The following is a 22,065-nucleotide window of genomic DNA, read 5'->3' on the forward strand; positions in this document are numbered from 1 at the left end:
TCTACACTATAATCTTTTGCAAACTTTGAAAATTTTACACCAAGGTTCTTGAAATTTGACTATGCATAGTAAGCTTTTTATAAATCTAGAATTGACCTACCAACTACACACTTGAAATTAAGTTCTCATTCAAGGAGAACTGAATTGCATCCATCTTATGACATGTGAATTATAATCTTCATACAGATATGCTACAAAACTATTAACTGCACTAAAATTTGCATAGAATCTTCAGTCTGCACACTTTCTTGATAAAAATTGTACCAAGATCTACAAAGAAACCTTCAATATCCTCCAAATTGCCAAGATCTCCCATAAGCTAGACAAATATATAAGAAAACTAAGGTTATGAATAGATTTAATAAAAGAAATCACTAATCTACAAGATTTAGCAATAAAGTTCAAAGAAAATTACTCTAAAATTAACTGAAAAATAAATAACTTTCCCATTTGTAAGCCACATTTTTAATCTATCATATAGCCTTTTAACAAGATGATCAAAATTCTAATTAGTTATTTTTGACGTTCATATACGACAATGCTTAGATATACGACAATGCTTAGATAAATTAGTGTTAACAACTATTTTTGACGTTCATACACGACAATGCTTAGATAAATTAGAGTTAACAACTTTTCTATTGACAAATAAAAATATTTAAACTCTAATTAAAGTATGAATTTAAGATGATAGTGCGAACAATAAGACTTCAGTCTTGCTCTCGTCAATGGCCAACCTTGCTAGTCACACAAATTACTTCATGCAAGGCATTATGACTGTTGAGGCTTTTCCTTTTATGTATACAGTGTTTTATACTTCTCAACAATTAAGGAGAGTATCTTTTTAGAGATATCCAAGTTTTAATCCAAGGTGAGCTGTGATACTTAGAGGTGGTGAGATCACCTATGACATAGAGAGGCAATATAGCTTAGACATGTTATCTAAGTACGGTATGACCAAGATTAAGCCTGTAAGCCTGTTTTAGTGTCATTGGAGTAAAACACAAAGCTTTCCATAGATACAAGGTAAGCTTTTGGAAGATCCCACTATGTACGTGTATAGTTGATATTTTAATGCATAAAAGACATGATGTGATGAATAATTTAGGTTCATTGTCAAAGTACGTGTCCATTGTATTATAAATATATTTAAATCCTTAACTTTATAATCCAAATCAATGCTAGAAGCAAGACTTACAACACTCAACGAGTCCTAACTTCAGTGCTTGTCAACAAGAACAAAAAAAAGGTAGGGAGCATTTCAAGGACATAACAAGAAATTTTAGACCTGTGCAAACCATTTAGCCAACAATGCTCATCACCCCAAGCACACTACGATGTTCATATACATTACAAACTGCATGGTGAAACCATGAAAAATTTATGGTTCCTCATATGCTCCCTTGAAATTATACACTTCCTTTTAACGAGACCTTGTGTTGATGCCATTCATTACTCATTATAATTAGGTCAGTAAGATTGAGCTTCTTTTGAAATACCGTGTGCAATGCTTGGCTACCTTTCTTTTTTGAGAATAGGTCAAATATTCTGAAGAAACCCATACATCAGTTCACGAATCTGTGCGGTATTTTGTCAAACTGTTCCTTGAAGATTGAAGTGGAGTGACACGAAATGCCTTTTAAAAATTTACATTCTTTACAGCCTGTTTGAGAGTGCATCTCACCAAATTGCTTGATCTACTAAATCAAAACACAAGTACAATGCCATCGTGAATCCGTGATTTCTGATTCTGGGCTACACACTCAGATATCCACATCAAGTTCCGTACCTCTTGCTCTCGCAACCGCACATATGCGAAGAAAACAGCATAATGGAACTGCAATAATAAACCCCCACAAAAGATGTGCATGCTTGAATGTTCCAATATAATCAAACTAATTAAGATTATAACCTTACACCAAAAGAAAAAAACAGCACTAAGGGATTTACCTGCTGTGTGAAGGCTAGACACAGCTGTTTTACTTCCTCTTCATAAAATGCTTTGTCAAGCATCTGGCTCTGGCCATATGAGATCTTGAAGAAGATCTCTTGATATGCTGGATATTTTTCCATTGCAACTCGGACCTATCAGCAAGCATTTCACCTTTCCTTTAACATGGTGACAAGATGTATATGTATATACATATGTACATATGAACATACATACATACAGACGTAAAGATACATATAGACTAAACAATCTAATGCCTTTTTTTCATCAACCTGATCAAAGTCTTCAGACAGTGCCAGCTCCTCGTGCCCATAAGGATGACTATGTCCATTCCAATGTCATCAGTTGAATCCAGTCATGCCAAGAGTTACTGAACAAAATTTAAATAACAATAGCATTTTCTGTATCCAAGTTCACTTACAGCTGCCCAAAATTAGAGTATAGCTTCCGCCGGTCATCCCGAGTAAGCTCAGTGCCAATACTGTTAAGAGAAGCGAGTATCAATGACTACATATATTCAACAGTCAACGGCCTTTGATAACTTCATGTATTTGCAGAATAATCCATAGAAATCGGTAGCTTGCCTGTTAATTGTGATGTTAACTGCTCTCCGATCAGCTTCAAATGCCAACAAACCACACATCATTTGTGCTGTGGCTCCACCCAATTTCTGAGAACACAGCATTGAATCCATCAGCACATGATCTAGCTGAATGAAAATCAGCTCATCTTACAATGATGAATACAATGTGATTCGAACTACTTGCTTTGCAAAATTGATAAAAGTCCTCAAGATATGCTTTATACAGTGTATTCCGCATGATTTCAATGTTCATATCATCAAGATCCTGCACACAAACATACCATCAACTCCCATGAGTCAAAACTCAAAACCAAACCTTCCCCCCTCCCTTCATATCATCAAGATCCTGCACACAACCAAACCATCAACTCCCAAGAGTCAAAACTCAAAACCAACCACCCACCCCCAACATCCACCCCACCCCCCCCACCCCTCCCCCTCCCCCCCTCTGCTGTTACGTCCAAGACACGGGCATGCTAGTGTGGGGTTAGGCTGGAGGCTAGATGTGGGACACTTAGTGGGGAGATGTCCCTAACGTGGGAAGAGGCTTATAAGTGAAGGCATAGTTATAAGTAATCATAGGGTTAAAAGCTTATAAAAGCACTGGGGCTATGCATGAATCGCACATGTGAGAGGGTGCATCTGGCAGATGGTGGCAACATGTAAGAGCTGCTCCACATTAACTGGACAACCAACACACTAAGGCCAGGCAGGCCTCTGGGTAAGCGCATGGACTGCAAAACCAGCTACGTTTGGCTATGCTGCAAGGCAGCCAGGTTCAGGCCTGCCAGGTGAGGCTGCGTGGGGCACCCAAGCCAGCCTGCAAAACCAGCTACGTTTGGCTATGCTGCAAGGCGGCCAGGTTCAGGCCTGCTAGGTGAGGCTGCGTGGGGCACCCAAGCCAGCCTGGGCTGCCAGACCAAGGGGTTCCTTTTTTCTCGCAGGCATGTACACAACAGAGCCATAGCGATCTCAAACATGTGCAGAAGTGTCAAGCACCAGCGCTAAACAGGGCAGAAGCTTGTGTAGTCGGTTGGGCAGCATGCGAACACAGTGGAACAGACACAGTGGAACAGATTGGTTCAGGGCAGCGGGCAGTTGGGCGCTAAGAGGGAGGTGTAGAATTTTTTAAATAAAAAGCATGTTGACTTTTTCTTGTGCTAAAAGTGGGGGGCTTCTATTTTAAGCCTTAACTTTTTGGAAAAGCACAAATCAAAGCAAGCTTTAAAAAAAAACACACTCCATACACTAAACATTCAGCCAAGCTTGACATGCACCATCGCTACACCCTGGATCTCCCAAGGCTGAATACCTCGCCTCACCCCTCTCATCGACCCTTATATCTGCTCTTTAACCTTTCAATTCCTTACCATGGAGGACAAACCAGCCACTAACACCGCCGAAAGCCCACAAGGTAATGATCCCACCCAGATTCCTTTTACGGTCGGGCACCAGGTATGGATGGAGCAAAGTCTTAATACTTTGCAAGCTACCATCACCACCATGACTAGTCTCTCGCCGCACGATGTAGGCTTGTTGGCAACCAATTACAATTTCAAGCTGTGCCTCTTTCCGGAGAGAAAGGAGTGCAAGGAAGTTGTAGTTCGAAATTGGATCAATTGACAACTTACTTTGACTTGATTGGTGCATCGAATGATTGAAGGATTTCTCAAGCCCAGATGTTCTTAAAGAACAAGGCTTACATCTGGTGGCGTGATTTTCAACCCGAGCCCACGACGTGGCAAGGTTTTGTGGATGCTTTTTGCAAGCAGTTTGCCACGATAGAACCGATAGGGGCCTACTGGAAACTACAAGATTTGAGCATGTTGGGGAAACAGTTCGAGCGATATTTGCACGACTTCTGTACTTATATGGCATAGGGTAAAGTGAAACCTTTCTACGCCATGGTGATGTTTACGTATGGGTTAGATCCAGATTACAAGTTAGAGGTCTCCAAGAATGGAACCAAGACTTTGCAAGATGCTATTAAATTTAACCAACCCAAAACTTTGATAATATCCATGGTCATAAGCGCACTTAGCAAAACCCCACCAGGAATTTGGCAATAAAAAGAGATCCCATGGTGGCATTGAAAGCTCATCCGAACCCCAACAGTCGACGGATCCACCTTAGCAAAGTACAAAGAAGGCTCGACAAGAACGCAAGGCAGCCTAGAAGGTGAAAGCAAAGAAGACGAGGGTGTGCTTCGAGTGCAACCAACCAGGGTGTTGCTTCCAACTGAGAGAGCAAGGAGCTCAATTGATGGAGAGAGAGAGAGAGAGTGACGTTGATCAGAAAGATAATCAATAGAATTAACAAGGGAACAAGAGAAAATACACGAGTCGTGGAAAAGCATATATGCATTATGGAAATTGGTGCCACCACGCCAAACATGATGCCAAGTGTTCCTAATAGGTGTCACTTCGCCACACATCACTACTTACATAAAATCCTTCTAAGGGGCTGTTCCCACACAAAAGAACTCATGCAAACTAACGGCTGTTAATACACATTGGAACTGCTTTTATTTAAACCCTAAGCTTACACATAAAGCGATGCTAGTTTACACAACCATAGCACTTGTTCCTTCTAAGAGGCTATTCCCACACAAAAGAACTCATACACACTAGCGGTTGTTCACACATTGGAACCGCCTTATTATTATTATTTTTTTCCGAGAAAAGATCCTTTCATTAGTTTAAAAAAAAAGCCCACTAGGCTACAAAAAAAACTCTCCTGCTCATAAGAAGGCAGAGCAGAGATCCAATCAAGGCAGCTAGGGAGACTCTCCCTAGGTGCAAGAAAGTACAAAGATCAGTACAAATAACTGAGAGCTATATCATACAATAGGAGGGGGGAAAGCCAAACAGGTGGCCTGTAATGCCAGCGGGGGGTACCCGCGTGTAGTGTATAGAAGGGGCCGCTGCGCCAAGTGGTGTGGAAGGCCTGGCGCCGCAAGATCGCGGCATCCAAGTCGCCCCGGATGCGGTCATACTGTCCGCGCAGGGTGTGGATCAGCTCCTGCCAAATCCCCCGAACAGTCTCTGCTAGTGGCTCCAGTCTCCCCTCAAAGGCCCTGAAACACCGGGCTCTCCAGGTGAACCAGATGGTGAGGCTGCTGAGAAGCTCCCATCGTAAATCCCTCTCCTGTGTCCAGACGGCGGACGAGAAATCTGGTGAAGGAACAAGGCGAGGATGGCCCCTAATGAATCTGATGGATTGGCTGTCCTGCTCCGTCTCATATCCCAGAGCAGGCCCTGACGATGTTGACCCATGTATACATGCCCTCTGGAGAGAGGGGGGCCAAAATGCGTAGAATCCTCAGCCAAATCTGCTGCGCCTGTGGACAGTCCCATAGGCAATGTCGCTGTGTCTCCAATGGGTGGCCGCATCTGACGCAGGCCGACGGAAGGCCACTGTAGACAAGCCAGGTGCCAACTGCAGAGCCCCTGTGGGCAACCAGCCACTGGAAAATCGAGATCCTGCGTGCCTGTCGGCTAGCCTAGAGCCTGGTCCAAAAATCCTCCAGGAACTCCTGTGGAGTCCCTGTAGTCTCCAATGCTCCGATGCAGCTGGAGAGACCATCCTCCTCGCCGTCAAAATATGCCTCCCCAACCGAACAGTGTATTGGAAAAAGGTGATCTCTGTGGCCTCGGGGGATGCATAAGGATCATGCCACTCGTACTCGCCAGGGTCCCACTGGAGCCGGGCCAAGGGACGCGCAGCATATGCCCATATGCGCCAATCAGAGTCCACATCTGCAGGGTTTGGATCAATATGCCACTTTTGAGAAGCGGCGGCCACTACCCATATCCTCTGAAAGATGCACTTTGCAACCAAAGGCGACTCCGCCTCCACTCTCTGAAGTCTGCCCTCATCCTGTATCTCATAGTAGAGGCATCTACCATCCTCAGTGCAAGCTCTGACAGCAATCAGGATCTCCAACTGTGTAAAGGCTCCCATCCACCGTGGGGCCGCTGGCTCGAAAGGCGTGAACCACTCCTCAGTGGAGTGCCTCCTGAATGTCATCCCTCATAATCAGCCCCCCTCTGAAGTGACTCAGCCTCTCCGCCTGGATCTCCTCCGTGAGGCTGCAAAAGGCCTGCCAATCTCCAAAACTGCGTGCTGGGCCTGCCGCCATTGGTCCCCCGGCTAGACGAGGCCGAGAACCTAGCATATGACCATGCTCTGTGCATATCGCGGGGCTCCAAATGAGCGGCTGTGGGGCCCGCTCCTCATCACAAGTGGGAGGTCTTTGAGAAAGCCCCGGTCTCAGCAGCTCCCAAGCTCGCAGGATGCTCAAGGCAAATCTGCCCTCCCATCCTCTACTGAGGCCTGTCCTCCTCATCTCTATGAAGATCCACCGTATCTCTGGTGCCCAAGTGCGCCTTGTTGGAGGAGCTCTAGCCTGCAGCCGCTGAAAGAGAAGCTCCTTCCAAGGCTCAGCGCCTGGAAGCAGCCCCCGAACAATAAGCTTCCCCAACAAGGCTCTACTCTGATCAGTTGGATCTATAATGCCCAAGCCCCCCTGGGCCAGCGGAAGAGTGATAACTGCCCAAGCAACCTTAGCCCGGGCCGGCTGACCATCTCGCCCAGACCATAGAAAGTTCCTGATCAGCCTCTGTACCTGGCTGATGCAAGAGCTCGAGAAGATCCAACAAGACGTGATGTACCGCATGGTCGCTAAAAGCACCTGATTTGTCACCACCACCCTCCCAGCCAAGGATAGCCGAGCTGTACTCCAATACAAAAGCTTCTTCCGAATGCTCAGAAGAAGCGGGGCGATCTGCTGCTCAGGTGACAAATCAAGTCCAATCTGGCATCCCAAATACCGCACTGCTATGCCAAGAGGAATCTATCTAAAACCCGGGTCTGGGCTCCATGCCGGAGTGGGAGCGCTACTGATCCAAAAGGCCACTGTCTTGCGCCAATTGATTAATGCTCCCGATGCTGCACCAAAAACCTGTAGCGACTGCTCTGCCCTCTGAAGATTGGCCTCCTGGCCATGCAAAAATAATCCCGTGTCATCAACAAACTCAGAATCGAGCAGGTCCTCACCCCGGACTGGGAGCTGGAGTCCTCTCAAACCAACCTCCTCTGCTGTCAGATACATGCTCATAGCCTCAGCAAAGAAGAGAAAAAGAAACGCGGCGAGAGGGCATCCCTGACGGACTGATCTGGTCAACTCAAAATTCAGCCCCCGTTCTCCTGCCATCAGCACCTGGCTATGAGCTGTGGAATATAAAGCCGCCACTCCTCGAATCCAGACTGGCTCAAAACCCAGGCGAAGCATAGTGCCCTCTAGGAAACCCCAATCGACTCTATCGTATGCCTTCTCAAAATCGAGAAGCATAACGACCAGGTCCTCGCCGAGAAATCTAGCTCGGGCCGTCGCCTCCCAGAAGGTGAAAATGTTGTCAAGGATACTGCGCTCCTTGACGAATCCTGTCTGGGTAGCATGAATCAACTCCCTAAGGAAGGGTTGGATCCTCAAACTCAAGGCCTTGGCCAGGACCTTGTAGACAGTATTGAGGATCGTAATAGGTCTCCACTGCCGAATATCATCAGACACTCCCTCCCCCTTGGGGATAAGAAAGACCAAGCCCTCTGAAAAGCTCTGTGGCATCACCCCAGTGTCCAAAACATACTGAAAGCCCCTGCGGAGGCCTGGCCCCAAAATGTCCCAATAGCGCATAAAAAAGGTAGGCGTCAATCCGTCCTCCCCAGGGCAACTATGGCGCGGAAGGACCCTCAAAGCCTCAACAAGCTCATCCTTTGAAAGAGGCTCACCCAGAACTGTGCGCATACGATCTGTGACCCTCCTCTGTACATGGGCCCACACAGTCTGTCTGCAAGCATCACGTGCCTCCGTGGTGGCTGGCTCCGCTGAGAGCAGATCTCTATAGAACTCAGTGGCAATGGCTCTAATCTCCCCGGGCTCAGTGGCTAACGAGCCGTCTTGTCTCTTGAGCTGGCGTACACCTGCTCGAGCATGGCGGGGTCTGGTAATCTCAAAGAACTCCCCAGTCACTCTATCACCAAGCTGCGTCCACTGTGAGGCCTAGTGATGATAGTAGAACTCATGTCTCTGCTCCTCTGCCTCTCTAACCTCCTGGCGTGCCTGGCTCAGCTGGGACGCCACCCACTCACATGTAGACTGCTGCTCCTAAAGGCGTTGGAGCAAAGCGAGGGTACGTCTCAAGCGGCGCTCCCGCTCTCGTGTCTCTCCCAGCCGTGTCAAGGCTACAGCGTGCAAAAAAGAGCTGAGCTCGATGAGTCCCTGAGCACACTGGCCTGCTGCATCCAGGTTAGAGCTCTGGCTATCATGCCATATCCTCTCAATGTCCTCAGAAAGACTGGAATCTGTAAGTATCCTCTCTGGGATCCTCAACTGCAAGCTGGTCTCCCGTGTCCCCTCCTCAAGTGTCAAAATAACTGGCGCATGAAGTGCCAGCGAGAATGCCAACGGAGCCCCCACGCTCCCCGAACCTGTCGCCCACATAGAAGCGATCAATCTGTGATAGATCAGTCCCTCCCTGCCAGCGATCCGACCGAGAAAAACTAAGACTGTCCTGAGAGCGGGAGAAAGCCTCATGCTGCCATGCATCAGTGATCCCCAGTGTCATGCAAAATCGCTCCCAAGCTGCAAGCTCCGTGCCGTGCACTGTAACATGACTGCCTCCCGCCCTATCGGCCGGGTCCTCAAGCATGTTGAAGTCTCCTCCGACACACCAATGTGCGGCCTCGGGCAATGCATCTGTAACAAGGGTCCAGAACTCTGCTTTGGCACTAGCATGGTTGGGCGCATAGACATTGAGCGCAAAGAGCTCATCGTGCATCCTCAGAATAACATACTGTGCTCTACCAAGCACAATGACCCCGCGATCCACAATGGCCTGCCGCCATGCATCCGCAATGACCATACATACTCCTCCCTGCCCACCCAAGGGGCCAAACCCTGCAGACCAAAATGTGTCCCATCTGCCAGGCATCACGGAACCATATCTCCGAATCCTTCTCCTGCATCATCAGAATATCAATACTGCCCCCAACCAGGCATCTCTAAAGCTCCTGCCTCAAGCATCCACGATAGCGTACATAGTGTGCGCCGCCAGGGCCCTGTACATTCCATGAGATGATCCTCATGGATGACCTGCTGAGGTGGAGGCTGTCTCAGCCATACGGCGGGCCTTCGCAAGCGGCTTGGATGGAGAATAGTCCCCATCCGAGCGGCTACGAATCTGCCCACCCGGTGTGCTGCAAGAATCGCGGATCAGGCGCCAGTGGCTGTGTCCCATGGCGACTGCCTCCCGCTTAGAGAGAGCAACCTCGTGTATACATACATATCCAAGGTCGCGTGCTAGGTCTACCACTATGCGAACCACCAAGTGGCGAACCCCGGAGGCATCCGCACTCCCGGAATCAAAGAAGTGAGCCAGCTCCACGAGTCGGCCTATCACGTCTGTCACCTCCAGATCGCTCACATGGTGAGAAAACTCAACTGCCTGAGTCTTCAGTATGCTAAGAGCGAGATCCAGAGTCCACTCCCGGTCACTAGTGCCACAGAGAGGGAAGGAGAAGGCCACCGCTGAATCAAGGGCCTCCTCCCCTCGGGCCGGAGGTATTACCACACGCACTCTGATGGGTCCTGGCTCATGGGGGCCCTCCGCTCCAAAAAGCCGTGTGAAGGAGTAGTCAAAGGCCTCCGAGCACTGTCTAGTGTCGAGCCTACTCAGCCGACTGCGGATAGAGGATATCTGTGAAGCCTGAATCGGCATGGTAGGTCTCCTCTGCAGTGCTCAAGCAAGGTTGGTGCTCAGTGCCCGCCGGACAGCAGGTGAGCGCCAGGGTACTGCCAGGGCCTCTCGAGGAGCTAAGGCGAGCGGAGGGGGAGAGGGGGGGGGGAGAAGGGGGTGGGGAAGGAGCCGCTGACAAAACGGGAGCGGGAACGGGAGGAGGCGAAGGCGGAAGCGAGGCGGGAGGGGGGGACGGGGGAGGGGGGGGGTGGGGGCGAAGGAGGGAGTGCTGGCATCTCCAGATCCTCAGTTTGCGCTGGGGTCTTCTCCTGGAGGGGAGCAAAGCAATTCCTCACTGGAACCCAGTGATGCTGAGACTGTGTGACTGCTGCTGCATCGGCCTCTGGGCCTGCTGCTGTGCCTGTCTCCCTCTACGGCGCCCCTGTCCAGGCTGCCAATCCGAGGTCTCTGTGGGCTGAGCAGGTGTCCCGGAGGCTGCCTGCCGAGCCGCATCTGTGGGCGGGCCATCAGGGGCTTGCTACTGTGGTGAAGGTCGGGGTCTCCTGCGAGGGCAGGCCTTGGCCAGGTGGCCGACCTGCCTGCATATAAAACACTGGTTCGGGAGCCCCCAGAACTCCACTCTCTGATCGATCCATTCCCCCCCTATCCTAGGTAGCTGAATGACCTTCGGAAGAGAGGAGATGTCAGGAACCAAAACTCTGACCGAAGGCAGGCCAGCTGCTCCAGCCACCACTGAAGCTGCTGTGGGGCCAGTCTCAAGCACCGAGCCCACCAATGCTCCTATCCTAGAAAGGATCGAAAGGTACTCGCGGCGGAGTCCACGAGGGAAGCAAACTGTGACATGAAATAGGCGCTCTCCCTGCTCGGCCGCTACTGGGTCGAAGCCATGCTGCCAAGGTCTAAAGAAGGCCCGAGTGACCCTGATGTCCAGGGGACTCATGGCTAGGACCTGGGCCACGCTCTGGGCTGTCTCGAACTCAATCTGGTAGTGTCCGCGGCCCAGTAGAGCTGAACGTCCAGGATCTTGCCCACATCTGCAAGAAGGCGGGCCTGGAGAAGATCCCGGATCTCCCCTCTGTTGGGGCGAGTGCCGACTATACGGCAGATGGTGGAATGTGCCTGGAGGCATTCCACCTCTGCGGCGAGTCTCGCTTCCTCTTCTGGCAAAAGAGAAAGCCTGATGGGGGTATCCTCAGGGGCGGGCGAGGGGGCTGCGGAAGAGTCCCTCTGAGGTGGGGCGGGAGGAGCCTCCATCAGTGTCTGAAGCTTTGACGAAGGCGAAGCGTAAACGGAAAGCCCTGCAGGAACCGAGCTGCACAAGAGGCGGAGCGGGGAGTTGCAGAAGACAGCGGAGGAGGGGGAGAACAAAGGGGGGCGGAAAGAAAAAGAGGGGAGGGGATTAAAACAAAGGCGGCAAAAGGGCAGGGGGGGCGGGTGAAACACGAAAAGGGGGGGGACGAAGAAGACGGAGCCGCGGGGGGGGGGTGCGCGCGAGTGACCACAGGCGGGGGGGGTGCGCGTGAGTGACCACAGGCGGGGGGGGGGGGGGGGGGGGATGAGCAGAGGCAGGGGGTGCTAATGAGCAGAGGCGGGGGGAGTAGACGCGAAGGCAGATAGGAGGCGGGGAGGGGGGTGTGCGTACAGGTTGCAGCGCGAGCAGGGGGGGAGCGGAAGCTTCAGCGAGCGATAACCCCTTGTGAATTGGAACCGCCTTATTTTTAAAACCTACGCTTACACATAACACAATGCTAGTTTATACAACCACCTAGCACTTGTTTATTCCCACATTAAACACCAATTAATATTGAACATTCCCCCCATAGTGAAAATGTGGCTAAAAGGCCTAATCATCATTGACTAGGTTTGCTTTTTCATTTGTCTGGTAGTGTTTGTTGTCGGCAGTAGAAGTGGCAAAGTTTGTAGAGCCTTCTACTTTACAAGTCTCTTCCAACACTCTTCGATGTAGTGTCCTGGCTTGCAGCAATATTGACACTTTCCTTTCTTCTTCTTGGCTTGTGGATGTATACTTGAGTGAGTAGAAAAAGGCTCTGGGATACGTGCACAAGAACGGGAGTGTCGGGGGGGGGGGGGGGGGGGGGGGGGGGGGGCGCGCGAAGGAGCAGAGGCAGGGGGGCGCTAATGAGCAGAGGCGGGGGGAGTAGACACGAAGGTAGATAGGAGGCGGGGAGGGGGGTGTGCGTACAGGCTGCAGCGCGAGCAGGGGGGGAGCGGAAGCTTCAGCGAGCGATAACCCCTTTGTGAATTGGAACCGCCTTATTTTTAAACTCTGCGCTTACACATAACACAATGCTAGTTTATACAACCACCTAGCACTTGTTTATTCCCACATTAAACACCAATTAATATTGAACATTCCCCCCATAGTGAAAATGTGGCTAAAAGGCCTAATCATCATTGACTAGGTTTGCTTTTTCATTTGGCTGGTAGTGTTTTTGTCGGCGGTAGAAGTGGCAAAGTTTGTAGAGCCTTCTACTTTACAAGTCTCTTCCAACACTCTTCGATGTAGTGTCCTGGCTTGCGGCAATATTGACACTTTCCTTTCTTCTTCTTGGCTTGTGGATGTATACTTGAGTGAGTAGAAAAAGGCTCTGGGATACGTGCACAAGAACGGGAGTGTCTAGAGTTTGCACAGGTACAAGGGTGCCTCTGGCTGCTTCCACTCCACAAATCTTCCCCTTGTGAACAAGAATCCCCAAATTGACGCACAAAAGACTTTTATTTTGCCTAAAGATTGACACATGCAAAAAAAGCCCCAAAATGTGTGTACCTCTGTATGCAAAAAGCTGATCCCGGACTGTCCTTCACTCTTTCTGGTTCGTATGAAAACTATTTACTAGTCATGAGGTGGAGCAGATGCAGGAGCCACTCAAAACAGGGCAACAACAGCCGGTGATTGCTCCACAAAAATGGCCACTTAAAATAATGACACATGCAGCGGCAGGTGTGGTTGAGACAGCTAGGCAGACAAGGTGGCTGGTGGCCGGTGTGGCTGAGACAATGAAATCAAAAGGCGCCACTGAAATGGGCGGACTCTCTCCACTCACGCTGCCCAGGCAGGTAGGCTGGTTGGCGGCAAAATTGCTGGAGTTGCCTAAAGTGGCTGAGGCTGGTGGACTGTTGGACATGGCCAGGTCCACGAGGGAGTGGGAGTGGAAGGAGAGGTGGAGAGATCAAGCCATGGTGTGTGGAAGCATAGAGATGGATATGGAAGAGAGAGAGAGAGAGAGAGATGTGAAGGGAGGAAAAAACGCACCATATGAAGGGCGTGGCTCATGAAGAGAAAAACGCATAGATGCTCATGGAAGGCTGAAAATGCAAAAACCCTAAAAACACAAAAACCCTAAAAAACGCAAACCCTAAAAACATAGAAGGGGAGAAGGTGAAGCATGGCGATGGAATGGAGCCTAGCTCTGATACCATGTTGGAAACACGGCCAGGTCTAGGAGGGAGTGGGAGTGGAAGGAGAGGTGGAGAGATCAAGCCATGGTGTGTGGAAGCACAAACATGGATATGGGGGGGAGAGAAATAAAATGATATATTAATGTCTCTAAGAGGCCATAGTGGCCTATGAGACCAAAACTGAGAGTACATCTGAAGTTGGTGTCTCATCAAAGAGAACAACTAAATGAGACTAAAAAGTACAATAAACTGATTGTCCTACAGTTATAAGAACAGAACTGTAAGACTCCGAGATGATACTGAGTAAAAAATACTGGAAAATACTAAAAAATGTATATTAGGTAGATCCATGTATGCTGATTAGTTGAAGTGTTGCCCTCTCCTTAGATCAAGTAGGGCTGTCTAGGATGGAGAGGTCGTAAAGCGAGAGAGAGAGAGAGAGAGAGAGAGAGAGTTATAATAACGTCTACGGAAGACCCCGAGGGCCTATGAGACCAAAAGTAATACAATGGTACCAAGGATATACTGAGCCATGGAAAATTGAAAGAAAAAGTAAAATGAAAACATCTGACAGTACATGTGATCAACAGATGATCTTGTGTATAGAGAGAGAGAGAGAGAGAGAGAGAGAGAGAGAGATTTAATAGAATTCAAGTGAGAGAGATTGCACATGAACACAATGATTGTATTATGAATGATAATACTCACACCATGTACAATGTATTTATAGGCACTAAGAGGTGGCTCACACCTAGAGTCTTCATACCCAAATGTAGGCATATGCTCACTTATGGTAGTGCTATGTGTGAAGAGGGCTTAACCAAGGGCACTTTTTCCCATGTGGTTTTTCCCCTTGGACATCAAGTGTGAAAGAACACTCTAACATATAATATTTTGTACTTCTATATTATATGGATGTGGCACACATGCAAGGGTTGACTTGCATTTTGTGGATACCACACTTTTGTCTCTCTCTCTCTCTCTCTCTCTCTCTCTCTCTCTCTCTCATAGGGGCTCCACCGATCCATGATGATTCACAGTTGTATCCAGACACATGCACACTTTTTCTTTTGTTTCTTTTCTTCCGATGACCGGAAGAACACAGTTGTATTATTTCTTGTCTCATAGGCCGAGTTTGGCCTCTCCTAGACGTTAATATATCTTTCTTTCTGTCTTTCTTTCTCTCTCTCTCATATTTCTGTGTGTGAGCTTCTCTACCCTGCACCTAACCCTAATGTGCAGGTTTGTGTGTGTGAGTGTGTGAGTCCAACACCCAACAATTGGTATCAGAGCTGGGAGCTGGGAGCTCGGAGCTGGCCCTGAAAATCTGCAACTCGAAGAAAACTTGCGAAATTCTGTCGACAGACTGCGAATTTGCGTCGCCTGCGTTTTTCCATCGCCGGACTGTTTGCTTCCGTCCGTCGGGTTCCGTCGCTGCTCCACCGTCTGGCCACCAGAAATGGGCGGCTCTTCACTACAGCCGGCGCCCAGTACCGCCGCCGCCCAGGCGCGCCTCCGTTCCATCACAGCCGCCGTCGCCGTCGCCCAACGCCGACCCGCTCGCCGTTCCGTTCTGGCCGACCACGTCCGACGTCGCCTCTTCGCTCCGTTGCACCCGCCTTCGACGTTTCGTTCCGGCCGTCCGTTCGCTCCCGCCACGCACCCGCCAGCGACTCGTGCCCAGGTGACAGCTCCCGCCTGTTCCGACTTGCCTGCGGCTTCTGGCTCCAGCGCCCAGCGCTCGCTTCTGGCTGGTCCGACACTTGCGACTCCAACGCCCGTCTCTGGCTGGCCCGACACCAGCGCCCAGCGCCCAGCGCCCGCCTCTGCTGGTCTGCCACCGCCAGGAGTCCGCATCCGTCCTCTGCACGCCTCCGCCTTGCTGTACATACACCCGTCTGCAGCTCTGCAGACCTCCTCGACACCTGCAGCTCTGCACAGCTCTGTCGGCTCCCACCGTCAACTCTATTCGACTGTCTGCTCCCCGCCTAGCACCTGCTTCCTCACACGTGCTGCCAAAGGTATTCTCTGTACAAATTTTTGGTCAAACACAAATACAAGATTTTGCAGCCATTCCAGTGCAGGTCATATGCAGATTTTACAGACACTTATGTGCAAGTCAGATTGAAAGGAAAATTGCAGATGCAATTTGGGGGATTTCTCAATTTCAGGACAAATTGAAAAATTGCAATTTGGGGGTTTTCAAAATTGAGGTCAAAATCAGCAAATTGAACCTCTTTCATTTGCAGAAATTTGGGGCTTTTGTGAAAATTGGCCAATTAGATGCACATTGAAGTGATTGGAGTGCATAAAAAATGGGGATTTTCTGATTGGAGCATGTAATTGGGCATTACAGCTACGATTTGTCGCGTATGTATACACATTGTGTGTAATTGGACAATTTGGTGCAGGTTTACACTTGCTTTGAGTTGCAAGCATACATTTGCACAAGACATTTGGTTGCCTGGCAGTGCACATTGGTGCTTGGTTTGCTTGCAGATATATTTTGTTGACATGGCACAGAATGCTACAGATGTATTTGGTGTGCTCACCCAGGAGGACAAGCTGGATGGATCTAACTACTCCCTCTGGAGCTTCATGATCCGTAATTTGCTGGTAGCCAAAGGGCTTTGGGGCATCGTGTGTGGTGATGACACACGCCCACTTACCATACAGCCAACCATTCAAAGGGAGGTGCTCAAAGAGCTCCTGATGTAGAACCTCAAGAGCAAAAGAGATGGGACTCTAGAGATGCACAGGCCATGTCATTGATAGCCCTTTCAGTGAAAAGGACTATTATTCCGCACATTCGTTCGTGCAAGACATCGAAGCTTGCATGGGACACATTGGAAGCAATGTATCAGGTACGCAACGAGGCAAGAGTTGCCTACTTGAAGAGGCAATTGGATCTTCTTTATATGGATGAGGGTGACTCCATGGCAGATCATCTCACCAAAGTGAAAGATTTGCAGGAACAATTGCTCAACATTGATGAGGTTATCCAAGACAGATAGATGGTCACGAACACTCTTCATTCTTTACCGCCTTCCTACTTGGGTTTTCACACCTCTCAACCTCTCAATGAGAGGAGGTGGTGATCCCGTCACTTTTGAAGAGCTCGTGGGTTTACTCTTGCAGGAAGAGCAAACAAGAGCAAACTTATTGAGCAACCGTGGTGGAGACAAGGCATTTACAGCCAAGGATAAGGGTAAAGCAAAGAGCTTTAGGCATGGGGGACAACAGTCTAGCAAGGCTGGTCATGGACAGCCCTCTTCTGGTGGTGAAAAGTCTGACAAAGGGGATGCAAACAAGCCCAAAAAGAAGGGCAAATGTCACTACTACCATAAGCCTGGACACTACATCAGTGAATGTAGGAAGCGGATTGCAAAAGAGAAAAGGAAAGAAGCAGGCAATGCAGTAGCAGACTCTTCTGATCACAAAGCACAACAATCAGCTAATGTAATCCAGGAAGAGTACACTTTTTTGGTCACATGCACTAGTGACACACCAAGTGCTTCAGACACTGATATGTCTTGAATTGCATCTGACAGACAGAATGCATCATGGTATTTTGATAGTGGTGCTTCGAGCCACATCACTTCATGCAAAGATGTATTTCAGCACTTGGTTTATGCTTCAAATGGCCGCACTGTATCATGTGCAGATCATACCACATATCCAGTAAAGGGAATTGGTAATGTCATACTTATTGCAGCCAATGGTGCCAATATATGTATGAAAAATGTATTGTATGTTCCAGGGATAAAGAAAAATCTGCTCTCCGTCTCAGCCATAAACGACCAAGGTTTAAAGGTTGAATTTGAAGACGGGAAGTGTTTGGTAAAAGACCCATCAAAGGGTTATGAAATAGTCACTTCTGGAACACGATACAAAGGCTTGTATAAGCTGGACAGCTATGACAAGCGCACTTATGATGCAAATACAGTGGCTGCCCACACTCCTACTATGCATGATGCAGAGCTATGGCATGCTCGTTTTGGGCATGTAAATTTTCAGAGTTTGATGCTTTTGCAGAAGCATCATATGGTTGATAATATGCCGCCTCTTGAGTCTCCACCAAGACATGTATGTGAGGGGTGTATTTTGGGAAAGATGCAACGACAACCATTCCCCAAAGATGGAGCTGTTAGAGCTGAAAGTAAATTACAGCTCATACATAGTGATGTATGTGGTCCAATGCGGACACCATCCATAGGGGGGCATCTTTACTTTGTCACATTCATTGATGACTACTCCAAGTTTGCTTGGGCTTACCCCTTGAAAGCGAAAGCAGATGTGTTTACATGCTTTCGACACTTTGTAGCAATGGCTGAAAATATGTGTGGATGTAAAGTCCAAACATTCCGCTCAGATAGAGGTGGAGAATACATGTCAAATGCATTCATGGATTATATGCTTCAAAAGGGCATCAAACACCAATGTACTGTGCCTTATACACCACAGCAGAATGGTGTAGCTGAAAGGAAAAATAGATCTCTCATGGAGATGGCAAGATGCATGGTGAAAGCACAAAAGTTGCCTCACAAATTTTGGATGGAAGCTATAATGTGTGCAACTCATGTGTTGAACAGGTGTCCAACAAAAGCTTTGAAAACCATAACACCATTTGAGGCTTGGTATAGCCGAAAGCCAACAGTGGATTATATGCGTACATTTGGGTGTTTGGCATATGCACATGTGCCAGAATAACTCCGAACAAAGCTAGATGACAAAGCAATTAAATGCATTTTTGTGGGCTACAGCAATGAGAGCAAAGGATACCGTCTTTATAATCCAACTACACGAAGGATTTTTGTCAGTAGAGATGTGGTATTTGTTGAAAATTCAGAACAGCCCATGTACAGCTTGTATAAAAGCAATGATACAGGCATACAGGACATGTTTGATGGACTTTTACCCATTGCAATTAGGGGGGATTCAGATCAGCCAGCCCCTACACAAGAAAATCCTCATGTAGAACATGTGGAACAGCCAGCCATTCAGCCCCCTTCTATGGAAGAAGTGGATGATCTTGTCAGGGAAGAGCAAACAGCCATAGACACAGCCAAGTCAGTGCCAAGATGGTTGCTGAAAACTTTGCAAGAAAGCAAACTTGCAGCTCCACTCACAGGTAGAACAAGGGCTAGTTCCAGCCATGCTTTGAATATACATCGTGGGGAGTCTGCATTAGCAATGGGTGGTCTCTTTGATTCAGAAGAGCCTTCTTCTTATGAAGAAGCACATGAGAATGAGCATTGGTTGCAAGCTATGCAAGCTGAAATTTCTTCTATAATGAAGAACAATACATGGGATCTTGTGGAATTGCCTAAAGGCAAGCATGTCATTGGAACAAAGTGGGTGTACAAAGTCAAAAGAAAGTCTGATGGTACTATTGACAGGTACAAAGCAAGACTTGTGGCTAAAGGCTACTCCCAGAAAAAGGGAATAGATTATGAAGAGACTTTTGCTCCTACTTCGAGAATGATCACAATAAGATCAGTGATAGCATTGGCTGCCCATAAAGGACGGATAGTACATCAATTGGACATCAAAACTACATTCTTAAATGGGGATTTACAGGAGGAAGTATATGTAAATCAGCCCATTGGTTTTGTAGTTCCTGGTGAGGAACATAAAGGATGCAGGTTACGCAAAGCATTGTATGGGTTAAAGCAAGCTCCAAGAGCTTGGTATGATAAGATACATGCTCATCTAACCAGCCAAGGTTATGAGAATAGTCCAGCTGAAAGCACATTGTATGTGAAGAAAACCGATGCCGATATTCTCATAGTCATCTTGTATGTAGATGACATGCTCATTACAGGTACAAGCAAAGCACAAATTTCAGATTTCAAAGCTGATTTGAAAGCTGAATTTGATATGTCAGATTTGGGGCCTTTACACTACTATCTCGGCATACAGTTTATGCATACAGATGATGGCATTGTTATGCAGCAAACTAAGTACATAAAAAGTTTGCTAAAAAGGTTTCACATGGATGAATGTAAGCCCATTTCTACTCCGGTAGAACTAGGTGTATAGCTTACTATGCATGATATTGGAGAGCCTTTTGAGGCCGGCATTTACAACCAGGCAGTGGGATGTCTCATTTACTTGTGTAACACAAGGCCAGACATATCTTTTGGGGTGTCTTTGTTGAGCAAATTCATGCACAGTCCAGGCACAAAGCATTGGCAAGAAGTCAAACGGATTTTTCGTTATCTTAAGGGTACCCTGTGTCACCATTTGGCCACCCGAATGGTTCACTCTTGCTTTCACACTATGTACATATTGGATTGGTGTCCATGGCTTATGGAATGTGCCTATGCATGTGATTGACACGTGTCATGCTGTATAGTTGGATATGATATTCCGCTGGGACTTGTGCCTTTGTGTATATGCCCGGAAACGCCTGGAGGATTGGCTTTCCACTGGGTCTGGTATCGCATATACTTGCCTGGAAACGCCTGATCTTATATGGTTTCATGAACAGAAATTGCTCATGCCAATGTTGCATTGCATAGCATCTTTATGTGCTTGCCTGCAAATGAAATTGCATTCTGTTTTCATGCCTGCATGACCTATGTGTAGTTTGGGGCTAGGGGACGCCCGCCCGTGAACCGTGCGTGTGAAACTGTCTGCTGACATGGTTGTGTGGCATGTGAACAGGTGGTAAGTATTACCCAAACTAGGCTCAAATAGCCCTTAGGACTTAGCCAATATTTATAAGTGAGTGCGTTCCCACTTCATTAAAGTTTGGGTGCCCAAAAGTCACTTATAAATTATGACCACTTCCAAGTTCACACTCACTGAAGTCCCGAGGCGGACAAGACTCAATGTCCAGGACCTGATCTTCCTTTTTACTCATAAATGGGCATCTCCCCATGTCCTCTCACCTGATTGGACCCCAATTCACTTACTTATTAAGAGAAAATTCGTGTTTTCTCTTCATGAGGATTTTTGGAGACTGAAAACTCTGTTTTTCCACCATTTCTCTCCATCTCCAAGCTCTCCATAGCCATACCCAACTTACTAGGGTGTTTTCCAAGCTTCCAAGAGTGTTTCCAAGTGCTAATTACTCTCCTACTCACTCCCAATGACTGAAATTCCGCAAAACAGCTCTCATTTTTGCTGTAATTTCTGGTCTTTTGCTGAAAACCCTAATTTCAGCCTTCCTTTCTCAAGTTGAACCATAGGGGAAGCTTTCCCAGGGTTCCCTTCATCCTCTTGAAGACTTTTGTCGCGAAGGATTGTGGCAAATGGAAGATATCAACACTTCTAAAGCTTCCAACGCGAAGGCTTCCGCTTGCAACAACTTCTATGAAGACTGGTAAGCTAATTGGACAATGTGTTGTCATTACTTAGAGAAGGGTAGGACTCCTTGTTTAGCCGCCCTGTGTAGTATTTCTCTTGTCCTATGTGCTCTTGAAGATGTTGCTACCTTGCTTGGTAGAACATAGAGCCAATGGTAGAGAATATGGGCACTGAAGTCGGGCCGGGCATCAAGGCAGCTCCTTGGTGATCTACATCGACATACCATTGTTTTCTAAAAGCTGAATTTCATATGCATTGGCATGGAGGATTTGGCAATGGATGCCCGTGAAGCTATGTATTGAATTTCTCCAATAGTAATACAAATTACTCAAGGGAGGGGTCGGCCGTTCCGGCTCATTGTGTGTCTCTTGTCAATGCAACAATTTACTTCTTGTATTTGAGCAAGTGTCCTTCAAATCTTAGTGTATTTAAGTGTATTGATTAGCATTGTGTTCAACCAAGTCACACCCTCGATCTTGGTTTGTTCTATCCCAGGGGGGACAGCTTGCAGCTTTATGCGTACAGCGATTCAGATTGGGTTGGTGATTATGATACCATGCAATCCAGTAGTGGGAATTGCGTTTTTCTTGGCAGTTCATGCATATCTTGGTTGAGTAAAAAGCAACCCACTGTTGCTACATCTACTTGTGAGGCTGAGTACAGGACAGTCTTTACAGCTATAGTAGATTGTGTATGATTGAGGAGACTATTGGCTGATCTTCGTGAGTGTCAGCAGACACCCACCACCATTCTCACCGATAGCCAGAGTGCTATGGCCGTGGCACGAAATCCAGTATTTCATGCACGTACCAAGCATATAGAGATTCATTATCACTATGTCAGAGAGAGGCTACATGCAGGGGAGATCAGTTTATCTTATTGCCCTACACAGGATAATGTTGCATATCTATTCACAAAGGCTTTACCTCGAGAAAAGTTTGAAGCTTTCCGCAAAGCTTTGGGCTTACTCTCATACAGAGAGTGATCTGCTACCTTGTACAGGTTCACACTTCCACTACAGGGGGGATTTGTAGGCATAT

General features: G+C 47.8%; 1 protein-coding gene across 3 annotated transcripts in view; it reads right to left on the reverse strand.

Moving 5' to 3' along the window:
• Positions 1-1,488: 1,488 nt before the first annotated feature.
• The window catches only part of LOC147642072 (V-type proton ATPase subunit d2-like), a 73,673-nt gene continuing 53,096 nt past the window's right edge, over positions 1,489-22,065 (reverse strand). Inside the window, exons 6-12 of one of the 3 annotated variants that reach the window (XM_086802601.1) lie at positions 2,719-2,799; positions 2,536-2,621; positions 2,373-2,432; positions 2,224-2,272; positions 1,951-2,085; positions 1,790-1,837; positions 1,489-1,697 (exon numbers count right to left, since the gene is read on the reverse strand). In XM_086802601.1, the coding sequence (XP_086658727.1) occupies positions 1,566-1,697; positions 1,790-1,837; positions 1,951-2,085; positions 2,224-2,272; positions 2,373-2,432; positions 2,536-2,621; positions 2,719-2,799 (591 nt within the window). In that variant the 3' untranslated portion in view covers positions 1,489-1,565. Of the gene's footprint in view, positions 1,838-1,950; positions 2,086-2,223; positions 2,273-2,372; positions 2,433-2,535; positions 2,622-2,718; positions 2,800-22,065 lie in introns of all 3 variants that reach the window. The other 2 variants (XM_086802619.1, XM_086802610.1) reach the window with 2 other exon arrangements.

The sequence above is a fragment of the Cibotium barometz genome, chromosome 1 (genome assembly GCF_041138505.1).
Source record: "Cibotium barometz isolate CiBa-2024 chromosome 1, ASM4113850v1, whole genome shotgun sequence".
Taxonomy (NCBI): Eukaryota; Viridiplantae; Streptophyta; class Polypodiopsida; order Cyatheales; family Cibotiaceae; genus Cibotium; species Cibotium barometz.